This window comes from the organism of the source record quoted next, unplaced genomic scaffold, assembly GCF_019419815.1.
Source record: "Pyrus x bretschneideri cultivar Hongxiangsu unplaced genomic scaffold, Pyrus_bretschneideri_v1 Contig85, whole genome shotgun sequence".
NCBI lineage: Eukaryota > Viridiplantae > Streptophyta > Magnoliopsida > Rosales > Rosaceae > Pyrus > Pyrus x bretschneideri.
The window spans coordinates 19984-36799 of NW_025999826.1; the positions used below are offsets into that span (position 1 = coordinate 19984).

At 36.2% G+C, this 16816-nt stretch overlaps 1 protein-coding gene across 1 annotated transcript; it reads left to right on the forward strand.

Annotated features, from left to right (window-relative positions):
- The first annotated feature begins 1376 nt into the window (after nt 1-1376).
- On the forward strand, nt 1377-6709 carry LOC103934640 (glucose-1-phosphate adenylyltransferase large subunit 1). The gene is given in 15 exon segments (XM_048576175.1): nt 1377-2044; nt 2229-2348; nt 2517-2687; nt 3000-3092; nt 3236-3319; nt 3394-3449; nt 3955-4048; nt 4507-4692; nt 4979-5059; nt 5355-5441; nt 5528-5632; nt 5841-5947; nt 6044-6063; nt 6066-6103; nt 6266-6709. Coding segments are annotated over 15 exon segments (1551 nt in total). The 5' UTR covers nt 1377-1837; the 3' UTR covers nt 6368-6709.
- The last annotated feature ends 10107 nt before the right edge of the window (nt 6710-16816 follow it).

Here is a 16816-nt window from a genome sequence, read left to right on the forward strand (position 1 = left end):
TAAATTCATTAAAAAATGCTAATTTCATACTTACTATTATATTCAAAGCTATTATATCCAATTTTTCGTCAATTTAAGTCACTTGACACACTTTAGAGTGTAAATCGTCATTTTCCAGCCTATAAGCCCTTAATATTTCATATACGTTGCAAATCTAATGTCTAATTTACCCTCCAAAGTTAACTCCATACACTATTTCTTTATGAAAAATTATCAATCTACCCTCCAATCTGTATCGCATGCAAGTAACGTGACTTAAATTGACGAAAAATTAAATATTGTAGCTTTGAATATAATATAAGGGATGTAATTGGTAGATTTTTACAATTCAAGAGCTGATTTTTCTGAAAAAAATAGTTTAAGGATCTAATTTTTACTCAGGTAATAATTCAGAAACTAAATTGACAGTTTAGCCTATATTGAATGAATGGAAACATGATGAAATTCCATCATATTGTTGAATAAGTGCACCGAATCTCAAGTAAGATGAGATAAACAAACTCCTTGATTTAAGATTTCGCATAAGAAACAAAGAAAAAGGAAATTTAATTATTAAAAAGGAAAACGATAGCATTTTAAGTGCACTTATAAGATGATTACATATATACACTAATGGAGAGATAATGAACTTAACTTCATAATCGGCTAACAACAATGTGGTTCAAACTTGCGTTTGGCGAGAATCGAACTTAAGACTTCTTACTTATAAGTGAACAGAAATATAACTAAACCGTAGTACTAAGTGGCCAGCAATATACATTTTGGTTACTATAGGAAATGACATTTTCCAGCAATATGCCAGCAGCACTAATCGTGAAAGTTGGAAAGGGTTTTTTCTAATGATATGGTACAATCGGACAAGCATTATTTGTGACGAATTATTCAACTCACTAATCAGTTTGATTAGCATTTCAAGTGGCCGCAAATATGAACCGTCAATTGGGAGAGTTTAATCACATCAGTTGAAAATGCCTAATGATAAAACAAATGTCACTTGATTAACATTTTTGTTTGATTTCTGTTATCATTTTCTTATCAAATACATACATACGACTTTAAACATGAGTTGGGGTTGATTTCATATTTACCCCTTCCACTGTTTAAATTTGCTCACTTTCGTCCTTCAACTCCTTTTTGGAAATTGGTTCTCAAACCATGAAACTCAATTCATGGTGAAACTATATAGATAGCATTTTCATATTTTATCCGTTCATCGTACATCATGTGATTAATTTTCATTAAAAACTATTTATCTTTAATTTTAAATAAATAATTTAAAATAATTTTAAATTGTACCACGTACAATGAACGGATACTTTACAATAAGAGGATGCTTAGGATCCAAATCCTAACTATAAAAACTGGTTTTGCAAGTTTTCTCGTGAGGCCAGCCAATAAAGCTATTCACTTTCTTTCAAAATCATTCACGTATTTCACTCCACTCTGACTTTCACTTGTCTCAACTCAACCGATCACTTATAAAGTTCTCCCTAAATTTTTGCAGATTACACAGCTCACAATACCACCTATCTTCACTCTCACACTCTTGACTGAAAATATTTGGTAGTTGCACTCCTGGCTCCTTGAGATTCTACTTTTCAGGAGTACTTTTGATCTGAGTATCTTCACTTTGCTCAAGATCCATTTCCAACTTCCTTTAGATTCACCTTTTTTCATTCAGAAACTCTGTTTTGTTTTCTATGGTTTGATATTAATATTCTATTTATGGCTTTGAGTATTATAATCTTTGTGTGATCTTTACTTAACTTTGGTTTAAGTGCCTTTTGAGTGCCACGATTTCTGATCGGTTAGAATTCTATCAGAGTTGGTAACGGGAATGGATTCTTGCTGTGTGGCTTTGAAACCGAATACCCATTTGAGAAACGCAAGTGGTTTCTGCAATGGTGATACTGGGTTTTTGGGGGAGAGTGTCAGAGGGAGTTTTAATCACAGGCTTTGGGCCAGTCAGTTGAGAACTGACAAGAGGAAGGTGAAACCTGGAGCTGTTCTTGCTGTTCTTACATCAAATGACACCGAGGCTGTCGTAAGTTAATCCTTTTGATTACAGTCGATTGCCCATTTGATAATTTTTTAAATGATTATTAAGCTGTGTAATTTGTATGATCACTGCCATTTGCCTATGTTAACTGTAAAGTTTGTTACTTTGTTTACTTTATTTGTTTGATGAATTATGTAAAATGTTGTCCTAACCTGGGGTTTAGTCTCAGACTCTGCAAATGCCAATGTTTAGACGGAGAGTAGACCCGAAAAATGTAGCTTCAATTATATTAGGAGGTGGCGCAGGGACCCAGCTCTTTCCTCTTACCAAAAGATCAGCGACACCCGCGGTAAGATCAAATATGTATTTGTGTATATTGGAATCTTTCTGATTTATGAGACAAATTTGTTTATGATCCTTCAAACTAGTGACTGACCGAGCACAGTCATAATTTGTTCAAGCTTGTGAATTTATTTTGTTTGATGTTTTACCATGCTTTGATTTGGTATGATTGCAGGTCCCAGTTGGAGGATGCTACCGGCTTATAGACATTCCAATGAGCAATTGTATCAACAGCAATATAAACAAGATATTTGTACTGACGCAGTTTAATTCTGCTTCTCTCAATCGTCACATTGCTCGCACCTATTTTGGAAATGGTATCAACTTTGGAGATAGATTTGTAGAGGTAATGAATCCTTCAAGGCATTTGTGGTTGAAACTATATAATTCAAGAATAAATTTCGTTGTAGGCTGATGATTATTATACTATATGTAAACAGATTGCAAAAATCAACTTTCAAATTGGCAAATTAGTCCATTAGGGAAGCTTCGTATTGTTTTCTGGTTAAATGAAGTGGTTCTCATTATATAAAAAGAAAAGAATAATGGATTTCGTGTCTCATTCGATTGAGTTGTAACAAAAGTACATTCAGTCGAATGTGCACTTCTCAATATTTCTTTTTCAAGTTCCTTGATTCTTTGGTGACTTCAAGAGCAGGTGCTTGCAGCCACTCAAACGCAGGGGGAAGCAGGAATGAATTGGTTCCAAGGAACGGCAGATGCTGTGAGGCAATTTACATGGGTATTTGAGGTGGGTAAAGAAGTTTCCATCTATGGTATTGTTGTAAAATTAGAGGAGGGTTGGAATAGGCAGCTGTAATGCATCTGTCTGTTGTTATCTTGATTTGCACATAGCTTGATATCGGGTACAATGCATTTCATTGGTTCTTGTAGGATGCCAAGAACAGGGATGTTGAGAATATAGTGATTTTGTCTGGCGATCATCTTTACCGAATGGATTATATGGACTTTGTGCAGGTATAATCATTTCCCTTCACAAAGGACTTGTTATTGTTGTTGAATTTTGCTTACACATTTTCTCTGATATGCAGAGTCACGTTGATAGAAATTCCGATATTACAATTTCTTGTACAGCAGTGGGTGGCAGGTCTGTTCTTTTCTCCTTTTTGTCTTAATAGGACTGCAAAAATTATTATTCATGGTTTTTTGTGGGTTGTTGATAAAGTTTGTTGGTTTAGCTCATTCCCAAAAGCTTAAGCTATTAGGATGTGAGTCGACTGTTGTTTGATATTCTAACACGTCTCTCACGTGTGGGACTTTTTCCGCCTCTAAAGATCCCATATGTAGAGTTCATAAATTGGGTGGTTACAGGGTTGGGATTTGATCTCAGGATCTTGGCTTTGTATCATGTAAAACATTTTCCTGGTTTGTAACTGTTTACAAGTTTAAGCTGGTGTCGGCCAACTTTATTGTATATACTATAACAATTACAAATTGAAGACTATCCGAACTTCAATATTTTAGTAGTTTCCGTGTACACACTCTATTTTCTTAAGCTAAGAAATTATCTTGAGTTCTGACTAAATCCTCATTCTTCTAATTTCTTAATCTCTCTCTTAAGTTCTGACTAATGTTGAATGCATTTTTTCCAGCCGCGCATCTGATTATGGGTTGGTGAAGATCGATAGCAGAGGTAAGGTAATCCAGTTTGCTGAAAAACCAAGGGGAGCTGATCTAAAAGCAATGGTGAGCAAGAACCAGCTGTTTTTCTGCTATCAGAATATTTTTTCTTTGAATTGTTTTCCACCCTCTTTGAAAATCACTTTTGCATCCTGTTTTCGTGTGCTCATTATAGAATTAGTAGGAGGAAGGAAAATAAGATTAGTTACTACTAACATCCAATCTCTTATGCTGATAACGCCTAGTTACTACTTTGTTCCGTTTCATCCTTTTTGTAAGTCAAATTGAGGGCATCGGAATGGCCTTCGAATGATTTCATTAAGTAAGTTGATTTGGAAGTAAACTTTAAATATAGCTATGAGAATAACATCATGAACTGATGACATGATACTTATATTTCCGAATTATTCTTTGGTTCTCCCGGTGTTTGAATATTTACTTTGTACTTCGATGTAAATGATTTAATTTTTGTGAAAATTTATGTTAGACATAAGTTTTTACTCTTCTTGGTTGATATTCTGCAGCAAGCAGATACCACGCTTCTGGGATTGTCGCCACAAGATGCATTGAAAGCCCCCTATGTTGCATCAATGGGAGTTTATGTATTTAAGACAGAAATTTTGCTAAATCTTCTGAGGTGGAGATATCCAACATCCAATGACTTTGGATCTGAAATCATTCCTGCAGCAGTGAGAGAGCACAAGGTCCAGGTAAGATAAAAATTGCAGTTGATGTGTTGTCATCTGTGAGACTGCAAATGAGATTCTCCATCTCAGTCAAGGCATGACTAGCCCCATTTTAGGATTAAAGAAAACAAAAGACTGAAGCCTCAACTTAAAGATCATAAAATTTGTGCCTTCTGCATGAACTATTCAAGATTTTCGTATTTTCTGCAAGCGTATTGATCTGTATATACCGCATGCCTATTGATCTGTTTATACTCAGATATTGAGTTTCAAAGAAAAAGTGACTGTAAGTTGCCCTTTTCTTTTACAGGCATATATGTTCAGAGACTACTGGGAGGACATTGGAACTATAAAGTCTTTCTATGATGCTAACTTGGCCCTCACCGACGAGGTAGATTTCATTGTTTCCTCAGGGGCAACATTTTTTATTCCTTCTCTCTTTGGTTCCCATTCCTCGATTTCATTAAGCTTGTGTAGTAACTGCATACATGCCTTTCCACATTGTTTTCCCGGGCACCCTGTAATTGCACATCATAACATGTGAACATGGAGAAGATATGAATCCCTATAACAGTGGAGTTCTTAAGTAAGATCTTAATCTTAATTCTGTGAAGCCAAGAGCAAAAGCATTTTCTATCCCTGATGTGTGATTAACACCTGGGAAAATTGCGTTATCTATTTTGCAGATCCCGAAGTTTGAGTTTTATGACCCAAAGACACCAATCTTTACCTCTCCTCGATTCTTACCACCAACAAAGATTGACAAGTGCCGGGTATGCTAACAGACTTAGGCTCGTATTGGCAACTTAAATGAGGTGTCTCTTCTCATGCATTAGTTGTTGTTGTTGTTTCTTTGCAGATTGTGGATGCAATAATCTCACATGGATGTTTCTTGCAAGAATGTAGTGTCCAACATTCAATTGTGGGTGAACGTTCACGATTGAATTATGGTGTCGAACTCAAGGTTAGTTATCATAGTTTGGAACAGAAAATTTGACCATTGTATTAGGGAATTGTTATTAGCACTCCAAAAATCTCATTGTACACTCCTTACAAGTGTATTTTTCTTTCAAATTATAGAAAGTTTGGAGTGCCAATAGTAATTCCCTTTTATTATTTGCTTACCTTTTCCCAGTTGACTTAGTTTACTAAGTTGTTATCTCTGTTTGCAGGATGCCATAATGATGGGTGCTGACAATTACCAAACAGAATCTGAAATCGCATCTCTGCTTGCAGACGGGGAGGTCCCAATTGGTATTGGAAGCAATACGAAGATTAGGTAACTAGACTCATTATTTGAGAAACGGTTATTGAATTTAGATGAAATATATTATTCCGAGTTCTCTAATCATGTCTTTATGATTCTTCCTTGAAGGAATTGTATAATCGATAAGAATGCAAGATAGGGAAGGACGTTATGATCGTGAACAAAGATGTAAGCATAGCTTCCCATGATCCAGTCTTATTTCTGGGCTACGTTTATCTTTTCCTTCTACCTCTTAAAGAAAATTTTACATGGGAAAAAATTTTCATTGAAGAAAAATATAATACTTCTACATTTAATCTTACGGTCCATCTAAATTCTCTGGTCGTGTAGGGGGTTCAAGAAGCTGACAGACCAGAAGACGGATTTTACATTCGCGAGGGGATCACAATTATTCTGGAGAAGGCAACAATAGAAGACGGCATGATTATATAATGGTATTAACATCTCAACTACTTTCGGAGGACAGTTGAGAAAGGGTAACGAGAAAAGTCTCTTGCGGTCGTGTGCACATTTGGCATGAGCAAACAGCTTCTGCAGGACTTTTTACAATAGACAAGTACCACCTTTGTTACTGTGTTTAAACTAGGAAAATCCTTCAGAACTCGTGAAAATGGATTTTATAAGCTTAAGAGTTGCGAGATGTACAAAAATAAGCTATGAGAGCTGATCGCCGGCTGCTTTTTTCTTTCGTGGAGCTGCTATATCCATAAGAACCTATGAACTTCTGTATTAATATTTGATTTATGCGTATGAATAATTGCAGTGAGTTTGAAATATCGTTGTATCTTAGAAAAAGAAAAGGCATTTTATTTCTGTCGAAGAAAGTATCCGTCTGCACGTGTCGTAGTGCGGGTGGACGTTTGTTTCCAATGACGTTGGTTCGAAGAGAAGCGACCCGGCAGCTATTTCAATGGAGAAGAGAGCCAACAAGAACCAGAGGGAAAAAATAGAGGTTTACAAAACGGAGGTATTTTAGAATACCTCATTTCTGTTTCAATTTGCTTGCCGCTAATTAGTACTACAGTCTGCTTTTCTCAGTATGCCTGTCGAAACCAGGACCGAGTGGAATGTGAGGTTCACAACACCACCAGGCCACACAGGTACAGGCAACAGCTACATCCTCATTTAATATATTTAGCTAGGGCGAGGTTCAAATGAGGAAAGGCTTACGGTGGATACCTAGGCACCCAGAGACGAGGAAGTGTAGCCTATGAATTTTGTGTCAATATCTGCTACCCGTGATCTTGAGTCTAGATAGAAATACCTAAATACCTAAATATCATTCATGTAAGGAATCAAATTAGGAATATGTCAACTTCTAAACTTTCATGTGTTGACTAACATGTAAGGAATCAAAAAAGTATTAACTTTCCTTCAAAAAACTATAATCAAATACCTAAATATCATGAATCAAATCAAGTGGAGAGGTTAGTTGATTTCCTTTCCTTACTTTTCCTATTTCTAAGTTCTTCCATTCTTTCATTATTCTATTTCCTAAATTTATATTATATGGGGGAAATTAAACCTAATTTTATTTATTAATTTATTTGGCCATTTGAACTTGAGACCGAAAGTTTCCTTTCTCAAGTTCAACTATTTTTTTTCCCTTTTCTAATACAACGATATTCTACCGTATATCAATGTTGTTGAGAATAAATCTTACACTGATAGAAAAAAGGATCTTGCATGGGCATAAGGAGTTGATGAGGAAGTTGGCAGTGGAGAAGGCATGGAACCACAAAGATTTTAGGTAGAGAAGCTGTTGTCAAAAGGGTTATTTGCAGTTTCCAGTAAGTGACGAATGTTTTCTTTTAGCAATGTCATTCTGCTCTGGTGTGTGTATGAACATGATCTTTGATGTAGATTCTCTTTGCTCTCAAGAAACTGTATACTAACATACTTAACCCCCACTCTATCACTTCTTTGTATAGAAATGATTCAACACACACACACACATATATACATACATATATATATATGTACAGATATTAACAAAAACATGCAATGGTTATCTTTACAAAAATTAACTGGAAATAACCAAACTCCATCAATGTGAGATTCATTCTGTACAAATGTATTGGTTTAGATAGTTTATATCAACCGCACAATATATCGATACTAGATTGCTGTATATTTAAGGTATACATGAATGGAGGAGAAGAGAGCTTAAAAAAAAAAATAAAATAAAATAAAATAAAATTAAATTAAAACAGAGGTATTTTAGAATACCTCATAGTATTGTTATGATCTCTGCATGCTGCATGCTTCTGCTTTCTGTATATGCCTATCGAACCCTTGACCTAGTGGGTAATGCGACGTTCACAAAACCACCAGGTCACCAAGGACAGGCACCAACTCCTTCCTCAGTTCATATATTTGTCGTCTGCAACGAGAAACTTTAAGCACCATCATAAACCATATAGCAATTACTCATGTCAATAGGAGACCCCCAAATATTTGTCACCAAACACATTCCTCATTTGCAGAGGTGCTTGTTTTATTTATTTTTTATTTTAGTTTTTTTTAAACAAACTATAAGGGGGAGGGGTAGACTAAGCCTCATAATGAGCTAGCAATAATGTGGTTCAAATTCTCATTTGGCAAGAATCGAACCTAAGGCTTCTCACTTACAAGTGAAGAGGAATACCCTTAAACTGTACTACTAAGTGGCTCAAAGCTATTTTTTTTTGTCCTACCATATATTACACACAACCTTTAATCTTTGAGGGGAAATAATGTACTAATTTCGTTTTCATTTTTTGTGCTAGTTGAACTTGAGACCTAATAACCCTTACGTCGGGAGACTTTGCATGCAATCCCTAGCTATTAATGTTCTTTGACTGAAACCTTGTTGGTTTTTAATTTTTTATCGAAGTCCCTGACATTAATGTAATAATGTATTTCTATGTAGATTATTATATTTTTTAAATTAAAAATTGAAGTTTGAATTTGTAGTTGTTTATATTAACGAGATTTTAAATAATACCCATACTTTGTAGGATTAAAAATATTAAAGATAAATTATACTCTCCAATATATTGTATGTATATATTAATAATAAAAAATTATTGTACCAAAACATGGGTACATGTTTCAAAACCACAGAAAAAAAAAAAAAAAAAAAAAAGAAGAGATATTTGGCTTAATAACATTATTAAATTTCTTCGATTATACTTGACATTGATACATTCTCAAATTATCAACGAAATAGAATGTATCCATATAAGTTTAAAAAATGGATTAGAAAAAAATTGAGTGAATTTTATATGTAAAGGGGTACATTTTATCTTAAAAAAGTGATGTATTTTACATATAACAAATTGATATATTTAAAGGGAATTGTTATTAGAAAGAAAAATACACTTGTGAGAAGTGTAGAATGAGATTTTTGGAGTGCCAATAACACTTTCCTATTTAAAAATGGGTACATTTTATATATAACTTTTGAATAAAAACTGACACACTCGAATGTCGACAATTTTTAAACATACATGTAATTTGGGTTTGAAGAAAATTATATAGGCATTATCTTTTTTTTTTTTTTTTTTATTGAGTATAACTAGGGCTGGAAAATTTTCCTGAAAATTCCAAAACAAACCAAAAAAATTCATATCCCATATCGAAACATTCCCAAATTGATGATTCCAAAATTTTCAAGACTCCATACCAAGCCGATCCCAAACCTTTTGGTAAGGAAATCGGGATTACATATTCAATGGTTTAGGAATCCAGAATAGAACCGAACCGAATCTATATATATTTATTTATTTATTTTGGTTGCATGCATGTTCATAGTAGGCTATATTAGAAATAGAAGTATGAAATTAAGTAGTTTGGAACTTTGGAACGTCAATTTAACTTGGTATGAATGAATTGGTATGAAATTTCAAATTGGTATGAGGTAAAAAGACTAAATTTCAATTGATAGAAATTGGGCAACAAAAATTCAGGTCAAAAGCCCAAATTTTAGCACACAGTCCAAAAATCTAAAATTTCAGCCCAAAAACCCAAAAAACCCAAATCCCAAAATTCAGTCCTGATCCATCGCGAAATACTGAAAACATTTTGGAAAAATTGTGAATACCAAAATATCTATTCAGGATTGTCTTCAAATTCTTGTCTCGAAAATTTTCGGTTTGAAATTCGGGATTCAGAGTATGCGGACCAAATTTGTAAATTATGTGATGTGTCATCAACATAAAGTAAACATGCTATTCAACACTTAAGATTTATGAACAACCATGTCATAAGGTTTATAAAATATAATTTAAAGAAATGGTCTATCTAACATTAACTTTTTATTCACACCTCTAAAATTTTAAAATTTTAATTGTTTATTTATTCATATTCTTCTTTTAAGTTTTTGAAGGTCAAAATTTTGATTTTGGATGGGCCTTGACTTGAATAAGACTTTACATGAAATAGGTTCATCATCGTATGGTAAGGGCTGAGCCACCTTGTTATTAGGATGGTCATTTGACCCTTCTAAGGCTTTAATATTGCTCATTAAAATAGTATATATTATGTTATAATTTATTAATGATTGTTTATTACCTTTTTGTGTTCCTTCATTATTTAATACATCTCTAATATATAGAAAATTATGGGAATTACACAAACTAAAACGGTGATCAATCAATCAGTATTAAACTTTAAACTTCTCCTCCATCAACAAAAAACTTTTACACTTCTCCTATTCAAAGAATCTAGCATCTCCAACTCCAGATAGCAAGCCTTCACTTGTTTATCTTTGGAATTCTTTTCTAAATCAACAAATCAATTAGGTAATTCTTAACTCTTAGTTGCAATTTTTGTAGAATGTTTTATGAATACCTATTAAGAATAGGGATTGTGATAGCCCGTCCCGAATTTCTTATCGATGGCGTGAAATGACAATTTTGCCCTTGGACGTTAGTTGGTGTTGTGGGTGATTTGTTTTTGGTTGGTGACTCAGCTGGACCACACACACACTCACACACACCAATCCCTTTCTCCGTTGACCTTCTCTCTTTCCTACCTCTCAGATTTTTCTTCCATTTCCATACAACCTATACGGACAACCCTCAAAATCCTTTCAAACATCGCAGATCAAGGTCGTGAATGGTATTTTTGGACTCTTTGCAAGCTTAGGAGTTGAATGGTGGTGGTGGTTGGATGTGGAAACCTCGGAAACCTTTGAAACCAAGAACCCCGATTTTGAGCACTGTTCATGCACTCGTGATTGTGAAGTTTTTAGAAGTTTTTAAGCTTCTAGGGAGCTTTAGAACGTCTTCCTGAAGCTCGGAGAAGAAAAATGAAGTGTTTTGGACGTCAGGAAGCCCAGGTTTAGTGAGTTGCAGGTTTGGCCGGAATATTGAAGGTTTTTCAGGCGACTTTCCGTTGGTTGTAGGTCCCCAAAGTGGTAAGGTTTTGTTCTACTCGTTGTAAGCTTTAATTTGGTTCTAATTTCATGGATTTTGGTTAAGAATTAAAGAAGATATGAAGTTTTGAAGTTTTTCCAAAAACCGACGAAAATTCGAGTTACAGATGGTGGTGCTGACGGCGGTGGATGGCGACGACCGGGGAGGCTCATCGGAGAAGGAGACAAATATTCCGTTAGAGTTGACGAAATATTCTAACGGCGTCAGGTAACGACTGTTAACTTTTGCTAAGGTTTTGACGGAATATTCCTAACGGCCGTTAGACTTAGTTAGGGTTTGGCCGCGCGTGGTAGGTGCGTCTGGCCATTCCTTGGCCGGCGCATGGTGGCGGGTGAGAGGTCCAAAAAAATTATTTTAAAAATATGGGGATGTTCGTGAGGTTAAGTAGATCACGTTGGTATATTCAAACACCTCATTTGAGCAATGTATGAGAAGTTATTACCTAGTTTTGTTTATGTGCATTAAATTGACGTTTATATAGTTGTTTCGCATATAGGTGAGACCTATCCTCAGGACGAGCGCATATAGGTGAAATACAAGTAATCAGGCCCCCAAATCTTCTCATATGATGGTAGAGCTTATTACTACTTTAGATATCATCAAACATGCGAATAAGTCCTCCACTGCTTTCGGTTTGGATAGTAGGGACGTGATGTCAAGTTCTTTTTCAAGTTCTTGCATCTTGATCGGCGAGCCTTATCCTAAAGTGCATGTTTGTCTATCAGAGCAAAAAAGTCTGCTAGAGTTAGATCTTTTTTCATGATCAATTTTTCGAACAGCGGGTGGTCTGTTGGAAGTCATTTTTGGAAGGTTGCTCTGCCTGCTCGATCTCGTCTGTGAAGGATGACCCGCATATGTTGGTCATTTCCTGTCATAGTGTCTTGTCGGTGACCTCGTTGCGTTGGAAATCACATAATCGTTTGGTCAAGAGTCTTTTTGCTTTTTCCTCAATTTGCCTTTGTTGGGGGTAGCGGAGTTCTCTGCTGCCCCCAATCGTGACCTATTAGTCTAGACTGTTTTTCCATGTATTAGGCTCGTCTATGTCGCGTCCGCAGTGCATGTGGTACTTTCTTAGCAGATGAGCGAATTTCTCGTTGGCTACCGATTAAACTTGAGCAGGATTGAGTGAGTGCTTCTCTCCGTCCGTCATGCTGCTTACTCCGATGTGAGGTAGATGATGCTCCTTGTGGGCTTAACCATGAATAAACACTTCGCCTAGAAGGTTGCTCATGTTGACTATTGGATTGTGACCCCAACCATGAATGTATGCTCGTCCGTGGGCCTAGTCGAGAGTGCAAGCTTTTTCGCGCACTAAGACGGGAGTATACACTAAGCTGGGAGTGTACACTGCCTGAACACTCGATTCGTGGTTGGTCGAGTGGTTGCTTGTAGGGACGCTACTAGAGAGGTTCTTCGTATGCCTTTGTCCTACTTCGGGACACCTCGGCTGGGGCACGTTGCATCTTGGTACGCTGCAAGAGTTGGTTCACCAAGGTCGTCTGCTGTGCATGGGCGCTCGTCAACTCTATGACTTGTCGAGACAAGTGTTACTCTCCATTTGGGTTGGAAGAGCTTGGAAAGAATGTATCTCCTTGAGCAGTGGAAGTGTGGTAGACTTCAGGCACGAGATTTAAGTTGGGAAATGTCAAATCCGCATAAAAATATGGTGAAAATGTTCCCGGTTAGATTGTCGGTCCGAAAATTTGGAGCCGGGACGGTTGAACTAATCTTGGACCGATTTGAATTGCTTGGAAGGCCACAAGAGCAGGTTGGGCCGCGAGAGTAGGCTAGGCCACATGAGTGGGCTGCTCGGTGAGAGCAGGCAGGGCCACCAAAGTAGGTTGGGTCACGAGAATGGGCTACTCGGTAGGAGTAAGCTAGGCCATGGGAGTGGGTTGCTCAGCGTATGGTGCACGTGGGCGCGAGGCTAGGGCTCAGCTTGGCAATGTGTTGGGTTCGCGTTGGGTTTGAGTGGCTCGGCCCGTGTGGCCTTGAATGGCACGGCTTGGGTTGTGGTTGTGGCACCGTGGGATTTGCCAAAGGTGGCTATTGTGGTGGTCACCATGGAGGTTGCCATGGTGGTGCCTCGTGGGGGTGCCATTCCACTCATCGCTATGTTGAGCCTTGTAGGTAGCCGCGGTCCTAATCCTTGAACGTTGGAATTTTCATTCGTCAAGGTTTCTGAATCTCTTGCCATTGTACTTTTCTTTTATGTTTTATCAAAGGATTTTTAGAAATAAAAATTCCTAGAACAAGAACATACGAAAAATCTACAAATAGGCAAAGAAACAAGAAACCTTAGATGCGAGAGTCTTTCTACAAGTGTGTGACTCAACTCTCAATTAAAGCACCAATTTGTGGATGCAAATTTCTTCCTCCTTACTCTTGGACAAAATTGCACCTACAAAAAAAATAACACCTTAGGTCAAGGCCAAGAGCCTCACGCACCCATGATGAATAGGGGGGCATTGGCCAAAGAGCCTTCGATGCTAAAGTTAGAATTTTGAGGGAAAAGTGTTTGGAGAATTTAGAGAGTTTAGAAAGAGAATTGTAGAATAAGGTAGTATTTATAGGGGTGTGGCTGGCCTTTTTAGGAGGAGGAGGACCAGCCACTTGGTTGGTATTTTGGGTAAGGTTCATGATTTGTAGCTAATTAGGAATAATTGAATAATAAATCAATTGATTAGCTAATTAATATAATTAAAAATGAATGATTTTGGGGTTACCTTGTGGAGAGGATTTGATGAGGATGGATGAAATAGGTTTAAAAATAAATACCAATTTGGGCATTTTTGACTTGATTGAGGGATGATTATTCACTACTCACGCGTAGGAATTCAGTGTGCCTCGAGGGTAATTTTGTCATTTTCACCCAAAAATCCATGTGTTGCCTCTTGATTATTTTTGGCTCCACATGCATCACTTCTTTGTATAGAAATGATTCAACACACACACACACACACACACACACACATATGCAAAGATGGGATTAGGTGTGGGGCCGACTCTACATCGAATTTCAACGATCCGAACGTCTATTTTGTAAGTCTCAATCTATAGATCATCGATGCAAAAATTCAATTCAATCCGAAACGATTTGCCTATTTAATTATGAAGATCAAATTTCTTTATTTCTTGTATAACAAAGTATTCGTTCATTTTGTTGAACCCAAGTAGATGTCTTAAATATTTCTGATTTGGCTAATATTTTACAAGGATGCTTTATGAGGTACAACTTAAAAATATAGACGGTTCGGATTGTTAAAGTTCGATGTGATGTGGACCCCACAACTAATCCCTATTTAAAAAAAAAATGAAGATCTCTTCCCTTAAAGGCTTATATATATATATATATATATGAAATTAACAAAAATATGCCATGGTTATATTTGCAAAAACTAATTGGAAATAGCTCAACCATTAACATGTGATTCATTATCGACATCCTTTAACTTATGAAGGGAAATAATGTACTTAATTTCTTTCTTCTTTTTTTTTTTTTTTTTTTTTTTTTTTTTTTTTTTTTTGCGCTAGTTGAACTTAAGACTTGATAAATCTTGTGTCTATCACAAAAATACCATATACTACCACGGACCAGATTCATTTCTCAATTTTACTAATTTTTTTTCTCGATATAATCGTATTTTACTCTAAGCCAATGTAAGGGATGTGTGTAATTTAGACTGTCTTACAATACATAAACCGTAGTTTGATTTCAAACTCAATACAAAAAATAACTCACCACAACAATTAATGTTTGGGCAAAGATTTCTCTGGAGAAGGCTCCTCGGACCTCAGCATAGCTTCCTAAGGGATTGGCAATTTGGACTTGTAGTCGGGCTCTTGCTTGTTGATGTGCTATAAGAAGAGAACAAAGTTAGTTCTAAAAGGTGCCTTTGTGGGGCCTTAGGTGTAGGCCTTGAGGCTCGCAATCAAAACTAACTAAGTGCTAGGCGTGCCACTATTTTCTCAGTATATCATATGTAGAACAAGTGTGTTTTAAGTTAATTACTTGCACCCCAAGTTACTCAAACTTCTTGTTATCAAAGGATTGTCATGGATGGGTTAAGTCCACATTAAGTTTTTTTTCTTGCCTTATAAATAAGGACTTTTAGTTCATGGCCTTGTATGTTTGAATGAAGTGAGTCCAAAGCCCCTTAAGTTATTTGTTTGATCTTAAACTGATCTTAATGAAAACATATTCATTAAGCTAATCAGATCCAGATGTAAATGAGACTCTTAAAATAGAAAAACAGGTGGAAATAACTTGAATACATGCTGGAGAATGCATTAAGCAATAGATTTACTAGTTTAGAAAACAAACAAAGAGCTTGGGGCAAGATTTCACCTTGTTTCGCAAGGTTGAACTTCTTGCAGTCACTTCTCTTTGAATTTACAGGGTTTATATGCTAGAAAGGGATGGATAGTAAGCAAGTTTACACGAGGGAATCGATACTACAACACTAAGGGAGGTAGCAAAGCTTTTATACTAGACCAGAGATAGCTTTTTCAGAGAACTATTGCTAAAAAGAATTGAATTTGGGTTGATTTCAGCTTTTGGAGGCAAATCTAGCTTGAGAGTAGAGTTTGTATGTTTATTTGTTTGATTGGTTGAGTGTCATTGTCCCTGTTGTCTCTTCTTCCTTTTATAGGTAGTTTGGCCCAACTGTTGTAACTTTTGCTCTTGCCCGAAAGCACTTAAAGGGTAGTGAGTCACCAACTTTTTACTAGCAATGTCACTGGAAAGTGTTCTTTGGCTAAGAGTAGGCTAGTCTTCATCACTTGTCATTTCAATTATAGACATGCGGCTTGTGTCTTAGCTAAGAAGGCCTCAATTTGCTTCTGGGCTCGATGCTGGGTTTTGGGTAAGTCTTCCTTTAATTTGGCATCCTTGGGCTTTCCTTCATTTAAGACAAATATTCAAATATTAACCCAAACAATTACATCATCTCGTAATTATATGAATAAAAACTTAAGACTTTTCACTTACTGCTAATGACTCTTGTAATATTTGCTATAATTAAAAAAATAAATTGTATCACAAGACCCGAGTCTTTAGTTACAGATGCCAGATGGCGAGACATGACATATATGGTGTTCAACGACAGAAACTAAGACGAGAAGGCCTACACTTTGGACATCTGTACAACGCATGAAACTGGGAGGCATTTGAGGATCAGGAACTGAACAGCTTAAGCAAACAAACAAATTTACAGTTGAAACTTAGAACAGATAAAGAAATTAAGAAGATGTAGCAAATAAAGGATGTAATGAAAAAATCAGAAGGTGGAGTGGCGCAGAAGAAAGAGAGCCTCGTCTCCAACCTTAAAACTCAAGCAAACAACCAAGAAATTGATACTTTTGTTTTGGTCCTCTTCAAAAAACCCATTTTGAAAATGACATTTTTCCTTTCAATTTACTTTTTATAATAAATTCTGAACCGTTATAATCTACGAGATAA